The sequence below is a fragment of the Dryas octopetala genome, chromosome 5, assembly GCF_963921425.1.
Source record: "Dryas octopetala chromosome 5, drDryOcto1.1, whole genome shotgun sequence".
Taxonomy (NCBI): domain Eukaryota; kingdom Viridiplantae; phylum Streptophyta; class Magnoliopsida; order Rosales; family Rosaceae; genus Dryas; species Dryas octopetala.
In genome coordinates, this window is record NC_141370.1 from 10,061,333 (window position 1) to 10,077,346 (window position 16,014).

Consider the following 16,014-nt stretch of genomic DNA (forward strand, 5'->3'; position numbering starts at 1 on the left):
TCTAAAGATAGATATAATTAACATTTTTCATGTAAATATAATTACAATTGTAAAAGTCTAAAGTCTAAAATAAAAGATAGATAAATATAAATATAAAATTGAAAGAAGTTGCTGGTCCAGACAAGAAGTTGCTGCCCCGGACGCACAAGGACTCGGTTGCCGTCGCCAATGTTTGGCCTTCGACGTCTGCTTTCGATGGAGGAGAGTTTCTGGGTTCTGAGCTTCTTTATGCTGTGCAGGGGAGGCGGGGGGAGGTGGTGGGGATGTTGGGTTCTGACTTTCTGGGCTTTTGTTTATTTATTTTTTTTAAAATCAATTATTTTTTAATATTTTATATCATTTTCAAAGTTTTATTAATTTTTTATTATTTTTGGTTTACATGGCTATTTTTTAATATTTAATGGTGGGATCCGCGTGTGCCACGTCAGCGCCACGTATGCAGATAACGATCAGACTAACGGTCAGACTAACGGAGGTACTTAGTTGACGAAATATTAAAGTTGATGTAACCTAATAAAAGTTTTTAAACCAAAGGTACTCAACTGATAAGTGATGTATAGTTGAGGTATATATATATACAGGCTCCTTCTGTTGAGGTATACCTCAACTTATTTATGTTAAGGTATGACCTTGTTGGGGCCCACACGAGTCGTTTTGTGTCGATCCGAACCGTTCGCAAGGATCATCTTCATTAATAGATCATCCTTGCAAAAAATTAGCCAAATCGGAAATCATTTGCCTATCTAACTTTGATAAAACAAATGGACGGTTTCATCGATTAATACTTGGTTCGTCCATTTATTTGATCAAAGTTAGATAGACAAATGATTTCCGATTTGGCTAATTTTTTGCAAGGATGATCTATCTATGGAGATGTAAAAATTGAACGGTTCGGATCGACACAAAACGACTCGTGTGGGCCCCAACAGGGTATACCTCAACATAAATAAATTGAGGTATACCTCAACAGAAGGAGCCTGTATATATATATATATGTAATTAACCCTTAATAATTCAGTTAGTTACTTAATTGGGAGAAGAGCCAAAATTCAAGTACAAGATTATAAAAATAAAAAAACTTGTATATGTCGTCGTGCGGCAAAAGTATATATTTAAAACATGATAAAAAAAATATATAAATAAAGATAAAAAAAGAGAAAAAGAGTATTGAGCGCGTCCACGTGGTGCAGCTCGTAACAGTTTAACCGAAACTGCAGGGACGCCTGGCTTGCCCAACATAAATGTAGCCCTCGATCACTTTGAACAGTTAAAGTTAATTTCTTCTTCCCAACTAATAATTAATCAATCCCCATTTCTCAATTCTCAAACACACAGTCTCTGATCTCTCTCTCCCTCTCTCTCCCTCTCTCTCTCTCTGGATCAAAGCCATGGATGAAGAATACGACGTCATAGTGCTCGGAACGGGCCTCAAAGAATGCATTCTCAGCGGCCTCCTCTCAGTTGATGGTCTCAAGGTATGCCATGAAAAGCTGAAACTTGTTTCTTTGCAAAATTACAATTCAAACGACTAAACTGTTTATTAATCAGTATTATTAGCTAGCTAATCATGCAATTGCATTTGGTTTAGTTTTCTTGGTCGATTAATTTTGATGTGTAAATCCTCAATATACAAATCATTTGAAATTTTTGCTTTTTAATGGACTCTAGCTGTTTGAATTTTGGTCCAAATGTCCAATTGTACGTTTCAGATGCAATTTACATAAAACTAAACGCAACTGGTAATAGTGTTTACTGGGTTTAATTTTGGATTCGTGGATCTCACTTTAATATGGTATTTAATTACCTGAAATAGGTACTGCATATGGATAGGAATGACTATTATGGAGGAGAGTCCACCTCACTTAACCTTAATCAGGTAAGTGTTTCATTAGTTTTATTTTTTAATTTTTTTTTGGGTTGATGAAAAATAAGCTTTCTAATTGTTGTTTTATGAGTAATACTCTTTTATCAGACAATCTTGATGTTGTTAATCGGACAGTCTTAACATATTGGTAGACAGTTTGACATTCTGTCTTATTAGATATTCCTATGCATGCTTGTCTTTAAACTATGGCTTTCATTCTTTTCTATATTTGGGTTTTAGCTTTGGAAGCGATTCAGGGGTGAGGATAAGCCTCCGGAAGCTTTGGGCTCAAGTAGAGACTACAATGTCGATATGATTCCCAAGGTATCAAGAGAGATTCATATATATCTCTTACTATTGTTCTTGGATTAATTTTTTAATTATTTATTTCCTTTAATTTGTTCCACATGCTGTTCTGAGGACATTCTTTATAACCTCCGTGCATGTTTTGACAGTTCATGATGGCCAATGGTGCTTTAGTCCGCGTCCTCATTCACACTGATGTTACCAAATATCTGAATTTCAAGGCTGTAGATGGTGGTTTTGTGTATAACAAAGGGAAGGTGTGAGGCCTATAACCCTTAGTTTCACTGAGAGGCTATCCAATTATCAGCTAAATGATATATAATATGTGAATGTTAACTTTCGTTTCTCCCTCAATTAATTAATGGACTTTTGCATTATGTTTCCAGATCCACAAGGTACCAGCTAATGATGTGGAAGCACTTAAATCTCCACTTATGGGGCTATTTGAGAAGCGTCGTGCTCGAAAATTTTTCATTTATGTGCAAGACTATGACGAGAGTGATCCAAAATCTCATGAAGGCATGGACCTTAACAAAGCTACAGCACGAGAACTTATTTCGTACTTCCTCACATCTTCTCCTTACCCTTTTAGTTGTTGGCTTTCATTTGTCCTGAGACATTTGGGTATGCTCTATACAATGACTTTTAACTTTTGTTTCTGACATAGGAAGTACGGGCTAGACGACAACACAGTTGATTTCATTGGGCATGCACTGGCACTCCACCGAGATGATACTTATTTGGGTGAGCCTGCCTTGGATTTTGTGAAGAGGATGAAGGTAATGAGTTGCTCCATTTCATCTCTTTTCTTGTGATGTTTAAAAGTGGAGTAGGGATAATTATATAAAGATTAATCAAAAAGAAGTTGTAGATGTCAAGAGAACAGCATTGAAGAACCATTTTGGTTTTTATGTAAGGAATCAACCATGGAAGCTACTATCTTACTTAGACGATGGATGGAAATATAGAGTGAAGAAGAAAGACCTACATATGATATTCATTGACATAGAAAAAGCATATGACAGAGTCCATAGGGAGATACCATGGTCGGGTATTAGAGAAGAAAGTAAGTTCTATTAGATATGTTGAGGTAATGAAGGACATGTATGATGGAGTTGTACTTAGTGTCCGAATAAATGGAGGAAAGACAAGTGAATTCCCAATCATAATAGGCTTACACGAAGGATCAATGTTAGTCCATATCTCTTTTCTTTTGTTATGGGTGAATTGAGTAGGCACATCCAAGACGAAGTTCCGTGGTGCATGTTATTCTCTAAAGATAGTCTTAATTGATGACACAAGGGAAGGGGTCAATTATAGGTTAGAGTTGTGGAGGAGGACTTTAGAATCTAAAAGGATAGGTTGAGTAGAATGAAGACTTAACCAAGATGTATTGTATAGTACAAATTATGGCCAAGAGATCTCTTAAACTTGTCTGAGGTTATGGCCTTTGATAGAGTCCCCACATGGTAGGATTAAGGGTTAGAGTTGAATTGTTGAAACAATAGTTTAAAATGCTTTCCCATTTGTTGCTAATGTCATCTATGAATAGTTCTATTCTCTGACTTCCTAGTTTGAGGTTTATAAATATTCCATACAAAAACGTATTAAAGCAATAATCTGCACAATTACTCATGTAATGAGATCAATCATGTAAAAAGTTAATTTTCTAGTCTTGGTGTGAAGTGGAAGGCAGGCTTATATTATAATTACGAAATATATAGACTGTTTACTCAATTTTTGAATTACTCCATTTCGTTATATACCAGGCATTTCTATATTGTTTCTGGAATGATATATCATGAACTCCAGTTTCTTAAGAAACATACCATCACAATGAATATTCTATTTAGATAGTGTTTGTTTTTGAAACCTTTTAGTTACAGATAATTTACATGTACTTTTTAAAATTCATGTCTAATGTAGTCCTAGACGTGTGTTAGATGTCCTCTATGGAAGAACTGAGTTGCTCCCTTTTGCTACATTTCTCTCAACTAATGAGGCAAACCAGGGTAAATGGCAGAGTTTTCAAAGCATTAGGGAGAAATTTTCTCATCTAGCTTTTGAAGTAGTTTTCATTCTTTAAAACCCCCTGATCTTGGGAATGAAGAAGCAGGACAATAGTATAACATACATTTCAATCCATAAGTATGGCTGCTTTATACGCACTTGTATACAGTAATCAACTTTTCAGTGTTTTATAATATACTCGACTTTCTTTTGGAAAGTTATATGCAGAATCTTTAGCACGCTTTCAAGGAGGATCTCCTTACATTTATCCCCTATATGGTCTGGGAGAGCTGCCCCAGGTTTGTTTTCAACCATCACTCCTACTATCTTTTGGATATTCAACTTAGTTCCTCTGACAATATGTGCTAGGAATTTGGCAGGCATTTGCTCGGTTGAGTGCTGTTTATGGTGGCACCTACATGCTCAGCAAGCCAGAATGCAAGGTGTGTGTGTGTGTGTTTTATTTATTTTTTATGGATATCTGAAATTATCTGAATGCTCTATCGTAAACCTTTTAAATACCATCATTATAATTTATAACTCTTTTCTTGTGCTATTATTTTCTGAAATTCCAACTATATGTTGTAATCAAAACTGAATCAAACACATGTTTGCGATTTTGATTTCCAATAATTGTTTTTTACACATATTTAGCCCCAGAATTGAACCAATTTAATCTGGTAGTTACCATGGGCTGTTATGGATATATGAAACTGATGATGCAAAATGGCAGGTAGAATTTGATGGAAACGGGAAGGCCTTTGGTGTGACTTCAGAAGGAGAAACTGCAAAAGGCAAGAAAATTGTATGTGATCCTTCATATGTGCCTGACAAGGTAATACAATGTATCTTTGAATATCAGCAAGATCATTTGGCATGACTATTTTGACATTAACTGATTCGAGCTGCAATATTCTCTTACAAAAGGTGAAGAAGGTGGGGAAAGTTGCCCGTGCTATATGTATTATGAGTCATCCAATCCCAAACACCCATGATTCTCACTCAGTTCAGGTTATTCTGCCCCAGAAGCAACTTGGACGTAAATCAGATATGTAAGACATTATTCTACTAATACACACACACACACACACACACACACACGCAATGACCTTATATCTATATATAACATACTTACTTACCAAAGTGCACTTTTAACTGTGTATGTACAAATGCACAAACATCTAGGTGAAATATAAAATTATGTGAGCTTGGAAATTTTAGTATCCTAAAGATCTTGAAATTCATTTGTAAGGAAAATTTAATAGTTAAACTTGTTTGTCATCCTTTTAAAGAAAAATTTAACGACATATTGGGTAATACCTAATGTGAATATTAAGAAAGTAGAACTTAAATATCATGAAAATGTACCATACGAATTATCTCATTGTGCTCCTTGGATATGCCCTTGTAATAGGTACCTGTTTTGCTGCTCCTATTCTCACAATGTAGCTCCAAAAGGGAAGTACATTGCTTTTGTGTTAACAGAAGCAGAGACCGATAATCCTCAGGTGGAGTTGAAGCCTGGCACAGATCTCCTTGGACCTGTAGATGAAATTTTTTTTGACACTTATGACAGATATGAACCTACTAACCAGCATGATGAGGACAACTGTTTCATATCTGGGGTAAGAATATATGAAATTTATACCTTTTCATTTTGATTATAATCCATAGTGCATGAAATTTATGCTTTGACTTTGTACTATGTTATGGCAACTCTTAATGCTCAACATAGGAGCAACGAAAATTATATGAAATTTAATGCTGGAATACTGACATTTATATTTCAAACTAGCTATCTGATATGAAGACTGACATTCCCAAGTTTTTTTTTTTCTCAAATTTCATAAACCTAATTTTGAACTGCTACTGCTAGTGATTGCAAGAATCCAAATAGCCAGAGATTTCTCTTAGAACTACAATGTGATCAGGACCTTCATATTGATGTTAATGAGGTTTAATTAGCTTGCTGTTCTCTTAGTTCCCCTCTTTTTCAAAGCCTCTAATCAAAGGGAGAGCCTGTTTTGTGGACTCCAAGTCTCCAACTGGCCTCCTATGGAATTATAGTCGATTGATACTTGTTTGACCCTACCTTATCAATTGGTTAGTGTCAAACAAGAAGTTGAGACTCACATAATGATGTATAAAGCCTATCCAAATAGTTTGCGATGTGGCTTTCTTGTCTGTGTTTCTTCTCATTTTGAGTTTGGAAGTCATTGTTCATTTCTTGGAGTTGGAATGCTTTGCAGAGTTATGACGCAACAACACACTTTGAGACTACTGTAAAGGATGTGCTTGCCATGTACAGCAAGATAACTGGAAAGGTAAGTTTTCAAGTTTACTCCACCAAACCAACTTATATAATAATTGAACATGCTCTCCTTCATTACTTTGGATCAAAAGAGGAGAAAGGATTTTGGTTTCCACTCTTTCCTTTGATTGCTTATACCTCTGAAAGGCGGGAGAATATGTTGAAATGCCTACGATCATTGAGTCACAAAACACTAGGAAGAAATTGTGATACATTCTGCCACATTGACTATCAGATAAAGCTCACTTATGGGATTTTTCCCCAGTAAATTGTTTGCTCAGGTCATTCTCAACAGAAAATTTAATGACAGTCCAAAAAAGAAATATATAAATGTTGAGTTTAGCTGCTTCATATATTTGGCCTCTCTTCACGATAAAAGTTGCAATGGAAAGATTATGAAACCTTCTTTCATTCTATAATAAGTTCAACCTATCACTAATCTCCAAAAGACTCATTGTATGAATTGGAGGATATCTTGGAAGAAGGTTTAGAATCCCTTCAGCTTGCAAGTTTGCCAACCTTTTTGTTAAGTTATTTGTCAAGCATAGTTCTACTCTGGCTCATGATACGAATAGTATAGTTTGCATTTTATTTCTTATATCACTACAAGTTTATCTGACTGCATCAGGCTTCAGGAACTTGACTTGACTGTGGATCTGAGTTATTTCTTATATCACTACAAGTTTATCTGACTGCATCATGCTTCAGGAACTTGACTTGACTGTGGATCTGAGCGCTGCCAGCGCTGCTGAAGAATGAAATTGTGGAAGAAGAGCTCTAACACACTCTGTACTTCCTTTTCCACTATTTTTAAATTCCAAAATTATTAATTTGTTCTGATGTTGTATTTCTTAAACATTTTTCGCACCTTCTTTTCTGAAAGTTATTCCACTCCAATCTGTGTAGATTTTGAACATTCAGAGGATATAGAATTCTTGTTTTTCTGACTCGAATAATTTAGTGGATAACACTCAATGGTTAAGGGAATTTTGAGTTAAAACATTTTAGTTACTGCTGCCATTCTACTCTCTTTAAAAGAGCTTTCTTCTTGCTTATAGACTGTAGATTGTACAAAACTGCCATTCTACATGTCAAAACTGCCTGAAGTAGAATTGTAGCCGGAAGCATTCAACACATACAACAGACCTTGATGTTACCTCCAAAACAGCAGTTGTTTGTTTTGAGCAACCTGAAGAGACCTTTAAACAGTACCTAAACACATTATTTGTTCGACCTGACGTCTTACACTTTTGTATGCACTTTTGTATGCACGCATCTATAGACAAAATGAGTTCAAGAGAGAATAAATACAAGTTGATGGATAATGCAGCCTTATTAGTCTCCATGTCAATATTTCAAATTAAGATATAAAACAGATTGGGCTAACATGAGCATAACAACTTCAAAGCAACCCTAAAAAGAAAAGCATGACTAAGGCACAACACGGTGTATGGTATGGCATGACATGCATACTATAGTCATTCCATACGGTCCATTTTACACCTCTCTTTTGAGTTATGGAAACAATAATATTTCATCATTCTCTAAGTCTAACTACACAAATATCTTTAGTATCAAGTCTCATGAAAACTAACAACTATAACAACGCTGTCTTGAAATGTCAAGTACTTTTTTTGGTACAAAGAAGGCCAATGGAGGAGGGGGAGATTTGAACTATCATCTTAGAGGTGATGGTTAATGCTCACTACAATTGGAGTCATACACATGAAATATTCAGTACTTACATAGTACCATATTTTATGCAGGCACCTCACTTCTAAAGGAAGACCAAAAATGACCAAAATAATTCAAAAGAAAATTCAATGTGCAAGTTAAAGATTTGGTCTCAAATCGCAAAATCAATTTATTGGCCATCTCATCCATTAGTTTAAATGGAGTGAAAATAATTTTCCATTCCCATTTTGGATTTTTGGTTTTATTCACAATGAACGTAGCAAGTTTGCTGGTATTTTCACATCAATTTTATGGGGAAGGTGGGGGTTGCTATGGAATATGGATGCACGATTGCACAGGAATGATTTTTTCAGTTAATCATTTTGTTATGCACTTCGATTTGCAAGCATCAAATCTACCCACCAGGAGCAGTACTCTACCTACAAACATTAAATTGCCATGGTCTGGTGATGCCACTCAAATCAATTTGATATATAAGAAAAAGTATCGTATAAAAGATATTAATTTGATATACATTAGTTATTCTGGTTAGCAAGTCATGTCATTTACGAGTTTGTGCCGAATAAGGTTCAAGTCATGCTACTGTATTGTTTTGAAAATGACTAGCCCTAGTCCCCTAACTAAAAGATCCAATAAGAAATTGGCAAGACCAATTGTGGAAGAGCATTGTGTTGTGGGGATTTATGTCAATGCTGGTGGAAACAAAATGATTCTGGTAAAAAACCTTTTCGAAGATTAAAATTCCATCTTACACACAAAACCATATGATTAATCATCAGAAATACATTAAAAGTTTGTTACCATCTATTCCCCTTTGGATTTTGAAAGAGCTTTCTTCCTCTGCCCAAGCATATATCCGTACATGTGAGGACTGCCTGCAACAGATAAAGCCATTGGAAAATGAATAAGAACATGCCAAATGTACAAGGCTGGTAAAATATGCCAATGAAGGAAGTTGAGTACATGCCTGGGACATAGATTCCTAGGGCAATAATTGCAGCATAGAAGTAATCGAAAGAGAAGTTCCACTTGTTTGGCATCCTTATAGAATACTTCTCAGAGTTCTGCAAATAATCAACATATATTAGTGAACATAGCTCTGATACACACTTTCAAAGACTATGCTGCATGCTTTTAATAAATAGCTGCAGACAAGTTCCACGTAGAAGAATTTTAAGAATGGTAGAAGATGAGTAATAAACGGCTACCACATGGTTCACAACTAACTCCCCAAACCAAACTAACCCCCAAGGCCCAAGGAAAAAGAAATTCTTGCTTTTATGTATCATTTAATTCGATACCTTAATATGTGGCAGCGCAAGATATATTAGACCAACTTCACTTGTGATGCCAGTTGGATACAGCAAGATAAAGGTGCTATACCTGCAAGGCATGAAATGAAAAATTCAAAAGGAATGAACCACAGAACTCAAACTACTTCCACTCCCATCCAGTGGGCACAAAACTGATGTACTACCTGAGCCACAGGAGCCATTTAGGTGCAAATCCAAGTGCCTCCTTCATGCCAAAGAAAGAGTATCGAATAATCTGCAATTACAATGAATAGAATCTCAATTTCTTTTCCATCTACTACAACTTATCCACTGAAGAAAGCTTAACATGATTGCAATCAACATCAGGCTGCAGCATATATTAATTAAAAGTTAAGGAATTTTGGAAAATTCAACAGAGAAGTAATTGTTTCAGGGATACCTTAATTATGTTGTATAAATACAGCTTGACATAAAAGGCCAATTATAACATACAAATTTTAGATTAGAAATTGCACTTCATAAATTTTGAAGCCTATAAACATGCTCAGTTGCTCCTTTTAGTACATATTTTAAAGTAAATATGCATGCTAACTGCTTTGGAAATTTTTTTTGCCTGCATGCTTAAAGCAACAAACTATGCCAAAAGCATATGTATTAATAAGTCCTTTGTTAGACAATCTAAACAAAAATTTTAAAACTTTACAGTTCCATGACAAAACTGTCCTAACTTGGGTGAGAACCGCATCTGGGAAGAGACCCCACTCTTCTCAGATAAACAAGTCGATATGTCCCTTAACCATGAAGATTTGAACAGTGAAAAAATCTTTTAAAATAGGCTTTATTGCATCAATGCCATCCAGAAAAAAAAAATTGTGACAATTTGTCATTTGCCGTCAAATTTACTGTTAAATCAAGAATTTTAAATAATTTTTTTATGTAAATATAATTAAAAATAAAACTTAAAAATATCACCAAAAAAAAAACCAAAATTAATATTTTTAAAAACTTTGAAAAAAAAAAAAAGATAACTCTAGTTCTTCAGTTCTTCGTCACCCCCCCCTGCGGCTTCCCTCTCCTGCCCAACCCCGGCGCTCCTCACCCCGCAAACCCCCCCCCCCGGCGCCCCTCTCCCACACACACACCCCCGCGCCACCCACCCACCCACCCACCGCCCTCCTCTCCTTCCATCTTCCCCTCTATCCTTCTCTTTCCGCCGCCCACCCAGCCACCAGCCTCGGAGTTAGCCACTCCGAATTGGGTAGAGAGAATGGGAAAAATGAGAGAGGGAAGAGGGAAGAGGGAGAGAGAGAGAGAGAGAGAGAGAGAGAGAGAGAGAGAGAGAGAGAGAGAGAGAGAGAGAGAGAGAGAGAGAGAGAGGGTCGAAAGTGGTGCCGGCGGCTAGGTGGGTGGGGGAATTGACAAAAGACCCTTAATTTTAATTTTAAGGGTGAATGGATGAAATTGACGCAGATGGCAAATTTACTCTGTTTTGAAAGATTGGATTGGGAAATTGTCACAATTTTTTTTTGGATGGTATTTGCGCACAACCTCATACTCTGGACGGAATTGATGCAATGAAGCCTTTAAAATATATTAATGCTGGCACCACTTCCCCTTTACCATTAAATAAAAAGTCAAATTTGATGTTCTAATGAGAAGAGACCCGATTAAACCGGCCATACCTTTTTATTGGAAGCAAGATAGATTATGCTTAATGCACTAAATAAATCACTTTATTGCATACTTGGATCTTGATTTAGAATAATACTTAAAGACCCAGATTATATGAAAAGTTAAATACACTATTATGCTTTATGTTGTTCATGCAGCTTCTAAAGTGCTACCAATTGCACTAATAATACTTTTTAGTTTTTACACAGTTGTAAACAAAGAGGAGAGTAAAAAGAGCAAGAAATAACAATAAAGTAACACTTGCCTCAGTGATAGACCAGCTGATGACCAAAGAGCTCACAAGTAAATGAGTCTGAGTCTGCAGCAATAAGCTTCATCTTGTTACTAAAAAAATTAAACCCAAAAAAAAGAAGAAGAAGTATAGAATGCTTAATAGTGATTATAACTTTGAATTTGCATTCGAACCTCAGGAAAACTCCACAGGATTCCCCAAGTCAGATACAATCTTGAACCAATTTGCGGCAGTGTTGCTGATACCGGAGATCTGACCAAACCTTTACGATAAACAAAGAGAACAATGAACAAAAAAAAAAAACCCAGAAAAGAAATCAACTGAATTTCAGATAAAGATTGGAACTGACCTACTAGACCATGAAGAATCTGTTGCTCCGTTCATTTGAAAACCCAATTTGAGGAACAACAGAAGAAAAAGAAATGTGAAAATACATTCCCCAATTGAAAAACAGAAAAAGAAACAATTGGGGACGGAGTAGTGGAACCTCCAAAACGGCAGCGGATTGAGCAAGCAGAAGAGGGCGTTCGACGGCTTTGTAAACGTGTTGGTGGCCTGACTCCTTGAGAGTGTTGAGAGCAAGATACAACACCTGCGACCTGAACCCACCAATTGAATTGAATCGTAGACATAAATAAAGAAATGCTCAACAGAGAGAGAGAGAGAGAGAGTACCAGCCGATGAAGACGGTCCAGTTGTAGAGGGAGAGGTACAGGCGCCTGAGAGCAGAAAATGCTCCCGCCATTGATCGATGATGTCTATGGTAGATCTACCAGCCCAGAGGAGCCTATTTATAGAGAGAGAGAGAGACCGATGTGAGCAGGAATAAAGACTGAGAGGCATGTAGGTGAGTAGCTCAACGATTCAACTACTTTCACTTACTGGGACTGCCACGTCATAACCGTTCATTAAACGCATGTGATGTGGCATCATCTAATCCATTGAATATTTTTTAACGATCCAGATTTAAAGTCTAGTATTGTCTGCTACATTAAAAACCTGATAAGAGTTTAATGTTCCCCAACTTCCAACCCCATGGATTGAGTTTCTATCAAAAAGAGCAAGATTCAGCAGATTTTCTGGAGTTCCAAACTATAAAATTCTAATTTAAACATGACGTCGGTACCAGCACCAGCCTAACACGATTAAATCAAATAGAAGTACGGCGTGAGCAGGACCAACTAATAAATTTAAAATGAGGTGGGATGAACTTTAAAGTCTACCAAAATTTTGGTAGTATATCGTTTGTTTTCTGACATTTACCGAATTCAAATAATCTGTTAAAATGCAATTTATTTAAAAAACACTTGACGGGTGAGAATAACATTGAAATCTGTCCGTTGATAGAGTATTTCGCTTCCGTTATTATTGACACCCCTTCTTGCATAGTGTTGTCATACACTACCGTAACTTATTTTGAAATAAAATCCCACATCATTCATTTAAAATGTAATTTATTAAAAAAAAAAATTGACGATACAAGTGAATTTTATTAGTAAACAACAAGAAATATACCTACTTAAGTTGTGCCCTATAAGTCTTCATTACATAAGAATCATCAATAATATAATTATAACTGATAGTATCAACAATATTTTTTTCAATGTAGATTAACTATATAATCAACAAGAAAGTTATCACATATTTTGTTTCAAAGTCGATTTTTAATAAGTTTCATGAATGAAAATGCTCGCTCAATTGTTGTTGTCAAAACAGGAAGAGTCAACACAAGATGAACCAATCTCCCAACAATTAAAAAAAATTCATAGTTCTATTATTCTATAACATATTATAACAAACTTAAACAGCCTCTAACTTAAAATTTTAGAATCCTTAATTGAAATTGAAAGCCCTAATTAAAAATTTAAAACTCTAAATCAAAAACTTAATTCTAAATTTAAAAATTCAAAAGGAGTCAACAAGTATGAATTGAGGAAACTTACCAAATAGAGAAGAAAGGAAAAGACTAGAAGGAGAGGGAGTCACGAGAGAACTGAAGGAGCGCCAGTGTTGTGCTAGTGTGTTCACTATCAGTCGACTGGTGCGATCTGGCCGGGTCGGGTCGGGTGGGGTGGGTTATATTGGTTAATGTTAATGGCTTATTAGGATATTGAGTGGGGCAGCCGGGCATGCAGTGGAAGTGGGCTATTGGGTATTGGGTATTTGGTTGTGCTATATCCTATATATTACTAGTAGTAGTTTTTTTATTTTACCAAAATATGGGGTGGGCTACAGCTCACCCTAGCCCACCACATAGGTCCGTGCCTGGGTGTGAGCACGAATATATGTTCCTCCTAAACCTAAATACCAGACAATCATGCACATCATGATACAAACACGAATAACAACTGATGAATTCTATCCACATCCAAAATTTTATCATCACACACAAACTCATATTCTAAAATTTTATTTATTTTTCTCAACACACCATATTAGGAATGGCAAATTTTTGACATGATATGAACTTGACACAAAATTAGTGAGTTTAGGTTGATCATTTCTTAATACGAATATGAATATGACACTACCTAATAAATACAAATAATAAACGGATTAAGTTGTTGTCAAACATGAATAACCCGATTTCGACACATTAAATACACTTAGCTAGTAGTATATATATATAAAGAAAATTATTAGATTTTTTTTTTATATATGTAAAAACGCCAATTGTGAGTGAGGAGGGATTCGAATCACCGACACTATGGTTCATGGTCATGTACTCTAATCCTATGAGCTACAGCCCCTTCCCCCTCGACCCAACGCATTTCCACTGGATATATATGTTCCCGAGAGCACCCTATAAAAAATGAACATTTCCTCATCCAGCCATTTCCGATTAAACGTGGAGATGAGAGTTATAAAATGGCCAAGACTTCGCATCTTCTTAAGAGAAATGTGAGTTGGCAGGTTATTTATTTGAATGAGGCCAAATTAGATAGAAAATAAATGACAATTTCAATAATATTTGTTTGTGGATAAACCCACACCGATCCAATAGCCAACCATGGCTGGACACGTGGCTGGTCAGACCTAACTTCAGTGTTTGACTTCTCAGTGGTCAAACTTTGACTTCCACATCAGTACACTGTTCGGCACTTCCACTGTCAACTCAGATCGGATCTCCATGCCGAGTCCTTCGTGCTCGGTCCGATCCGAACCGATGATCTTCCAAATGATTGAGTGTTCATCTTGCCATGGTCATCCCGGCTCGGATCGGCTCGGCGCTGAAGGAACATCCTTTCGAATTCTAGCAACGACTGATTACGACTCGGAGGGGCACTACCTACTGAATTGGCTCGGATGGGAATTCCATGTCCGATCCGATCACACATGGATTTCATGTATACACATAAGGACATGCGTTCGGGTCGGCTCGGCTCCCCGCCGCCATTCCAAGGAAGATCACGTTGGGACGAACCGCCACACTTAAATGCACCTGACAAGATCTTTTGACAAATAGGACTTCCCAGCTCACATTCATGACTACTGAGGCAGTTCACCTGAATCTTCCATACTTGCATTCAATGCAGCATTGAATGCAAAGGAGGTAGGTAGCTGTGCATGCCACTGTTCACGACCGAACACGTGGATCTTTCTCAACCAGCCAACCACATGCAGGTAACTTACTCATCACAATCTCCTTTGCCTATATATACCAGCTTATATGTGCAAAATCAGGGATCTATCAATCTCTCACCAGACAAACACTTACACAAAAGACTTTCACTCATCCAAGAGCATACCCAACTTGTTGAGAATAAACCCAGAACATTTACCTTGTTCTTCCCATTCTCCCAAGTTCATCCTTTGTTCTTCCTCACCTATTTTCAAACACCATCAAACACATATCACTGACTTCATCATCGGAGCGTGTTTGGCTGGTACCACACTGGTCCATCTCCTTTGATCTTGTTTCTCTTACAACAAGATCTCACGTCATCATCCAGCAAGACTTCGGATCAGCCAGGTCACCATTTCTAAGTTGTTGCATCTCTCTTACGAAAATTTACATCAACAATATTAATGTATGTATATTTAGAAAATCCCATTGACGTGCTAATGTGCATGTCAAGAGACTAGATATATACTATGCCAATTCTACTGCCCTTTTATATATGATATTTGAACTTGAAGCTGCCTTTTCGAAATAACCTAGACTTTTGGGACAAGTTTAGGGACATTACACAAACCTCTACACTATTTTTATAGGTAGTACTGGTTGAACCCTCTCCAAATCACACTTAGCTACCTACCTTCAAGAAGGCATGCATCAACCTTCACCTTTTTGTTGGTACTGGGGGGTAAAAGCCTCTTTAATTTAGAAGGGGGCCACAACAACCAAGTCAATCATCAAGCCAAAATTTGGCCCTTAAGCCTTTCTCCATCTTTCATCTTAATTAGGATAAGAGCTGTACCATATTTTGTTTGAGTTATTAGGCTATTTAATCTCTTAGCATGCTTTTTTGCATAATTTCTCATCATTTTCGTCTCACTATAGGAGGTTATATGTAACAGTTTTAAAACCTCATGGGGTGTATGTGTAATTATTGAAATCCCAAGGGGTGTATGTGAAAAGTCGATAAACCTCAGGGGGTGTAAGTGTAATTAACTCTATTTTGTTTGC

At 36.6% G+C, this 16,014-nt stretch overlaps 2 protein-coding genes across 2 annotated transcripts; one reads left to right on the forward strand and one right to left on the reverse strand.

Annotated features, from left to right (window-relative positions):
- Positions 1 to 1,233: 1,233 nt before the first annotated feature.
- On the forward strand, positions 1,234 to 7,447 carry LOC147284142 (guanosine nucleotide diphosphate dissociation inhibitor At5g09550-like). The gene is made up of 13 exons (XM_086243092.1): positions 1,234 to 1,475; positions 1,814 to 1,876; positions 2,105 to 2,188; positions 2,320 to 2,427; positions 2,557 to 2,729; positions 2,838 to 2,949; positions 4,399 to 4,479; positions 4,561 to 4,623; positions 4,914 to 5,015; positions 5,108 to 5,232; positions 5,595 to 5,805; positions 6,430 to 6,504; positions 7,200 to 7,447. The coding sequence occupies exons 1-13, from the start codon at positions 1,389 to 1,391 to the stop codon at positions 7,248 to 7,250; spliced, it is 1,335 nt and encodes a 444-aa protein (XP_086099218.1). The 5' UTR covers positions 1,234 to 1,388; the 3' UTR covers positions 7,251 to 7,447.
- A 1,449-nt stretch (positions 7,448 to 8,896) lies between these two features.
- On the reverse strand, positions 8,897 to 12,211 carry PAS2 (Protein-tyrosine phosphatase-like, PTPLA). Its single transcript, XM_086243093.1, has 9 exons — positions 12,059 to 12,211; positions 11,872 to 11,983; positions 11,734 to 11,752; positions 11,558 to 11,646; positions 11,397 to 11,450; positions 9,664 to 9,734; positions 9,488 to 9,569; positions 9,150 to 9,250; positions 8,897 to 9,057 (listed from the first exon to the last, which is right to left on the reverse strand). Exons 1-9 carry the CDS (start codon positions 12,127 to 12,129, stop codon positions 8,991 to 8,993), a joined length of 666 nt encoding a protein of 221 aa, XP_086099219.1. The 5' UTR covers positions 12,130 to 12,211; the 3' UTR covers positions 8,897 to 8,990.
- Between the last annotated feature and the right edge of the window lie 3,803 nt (positions 12,212 to 16,014).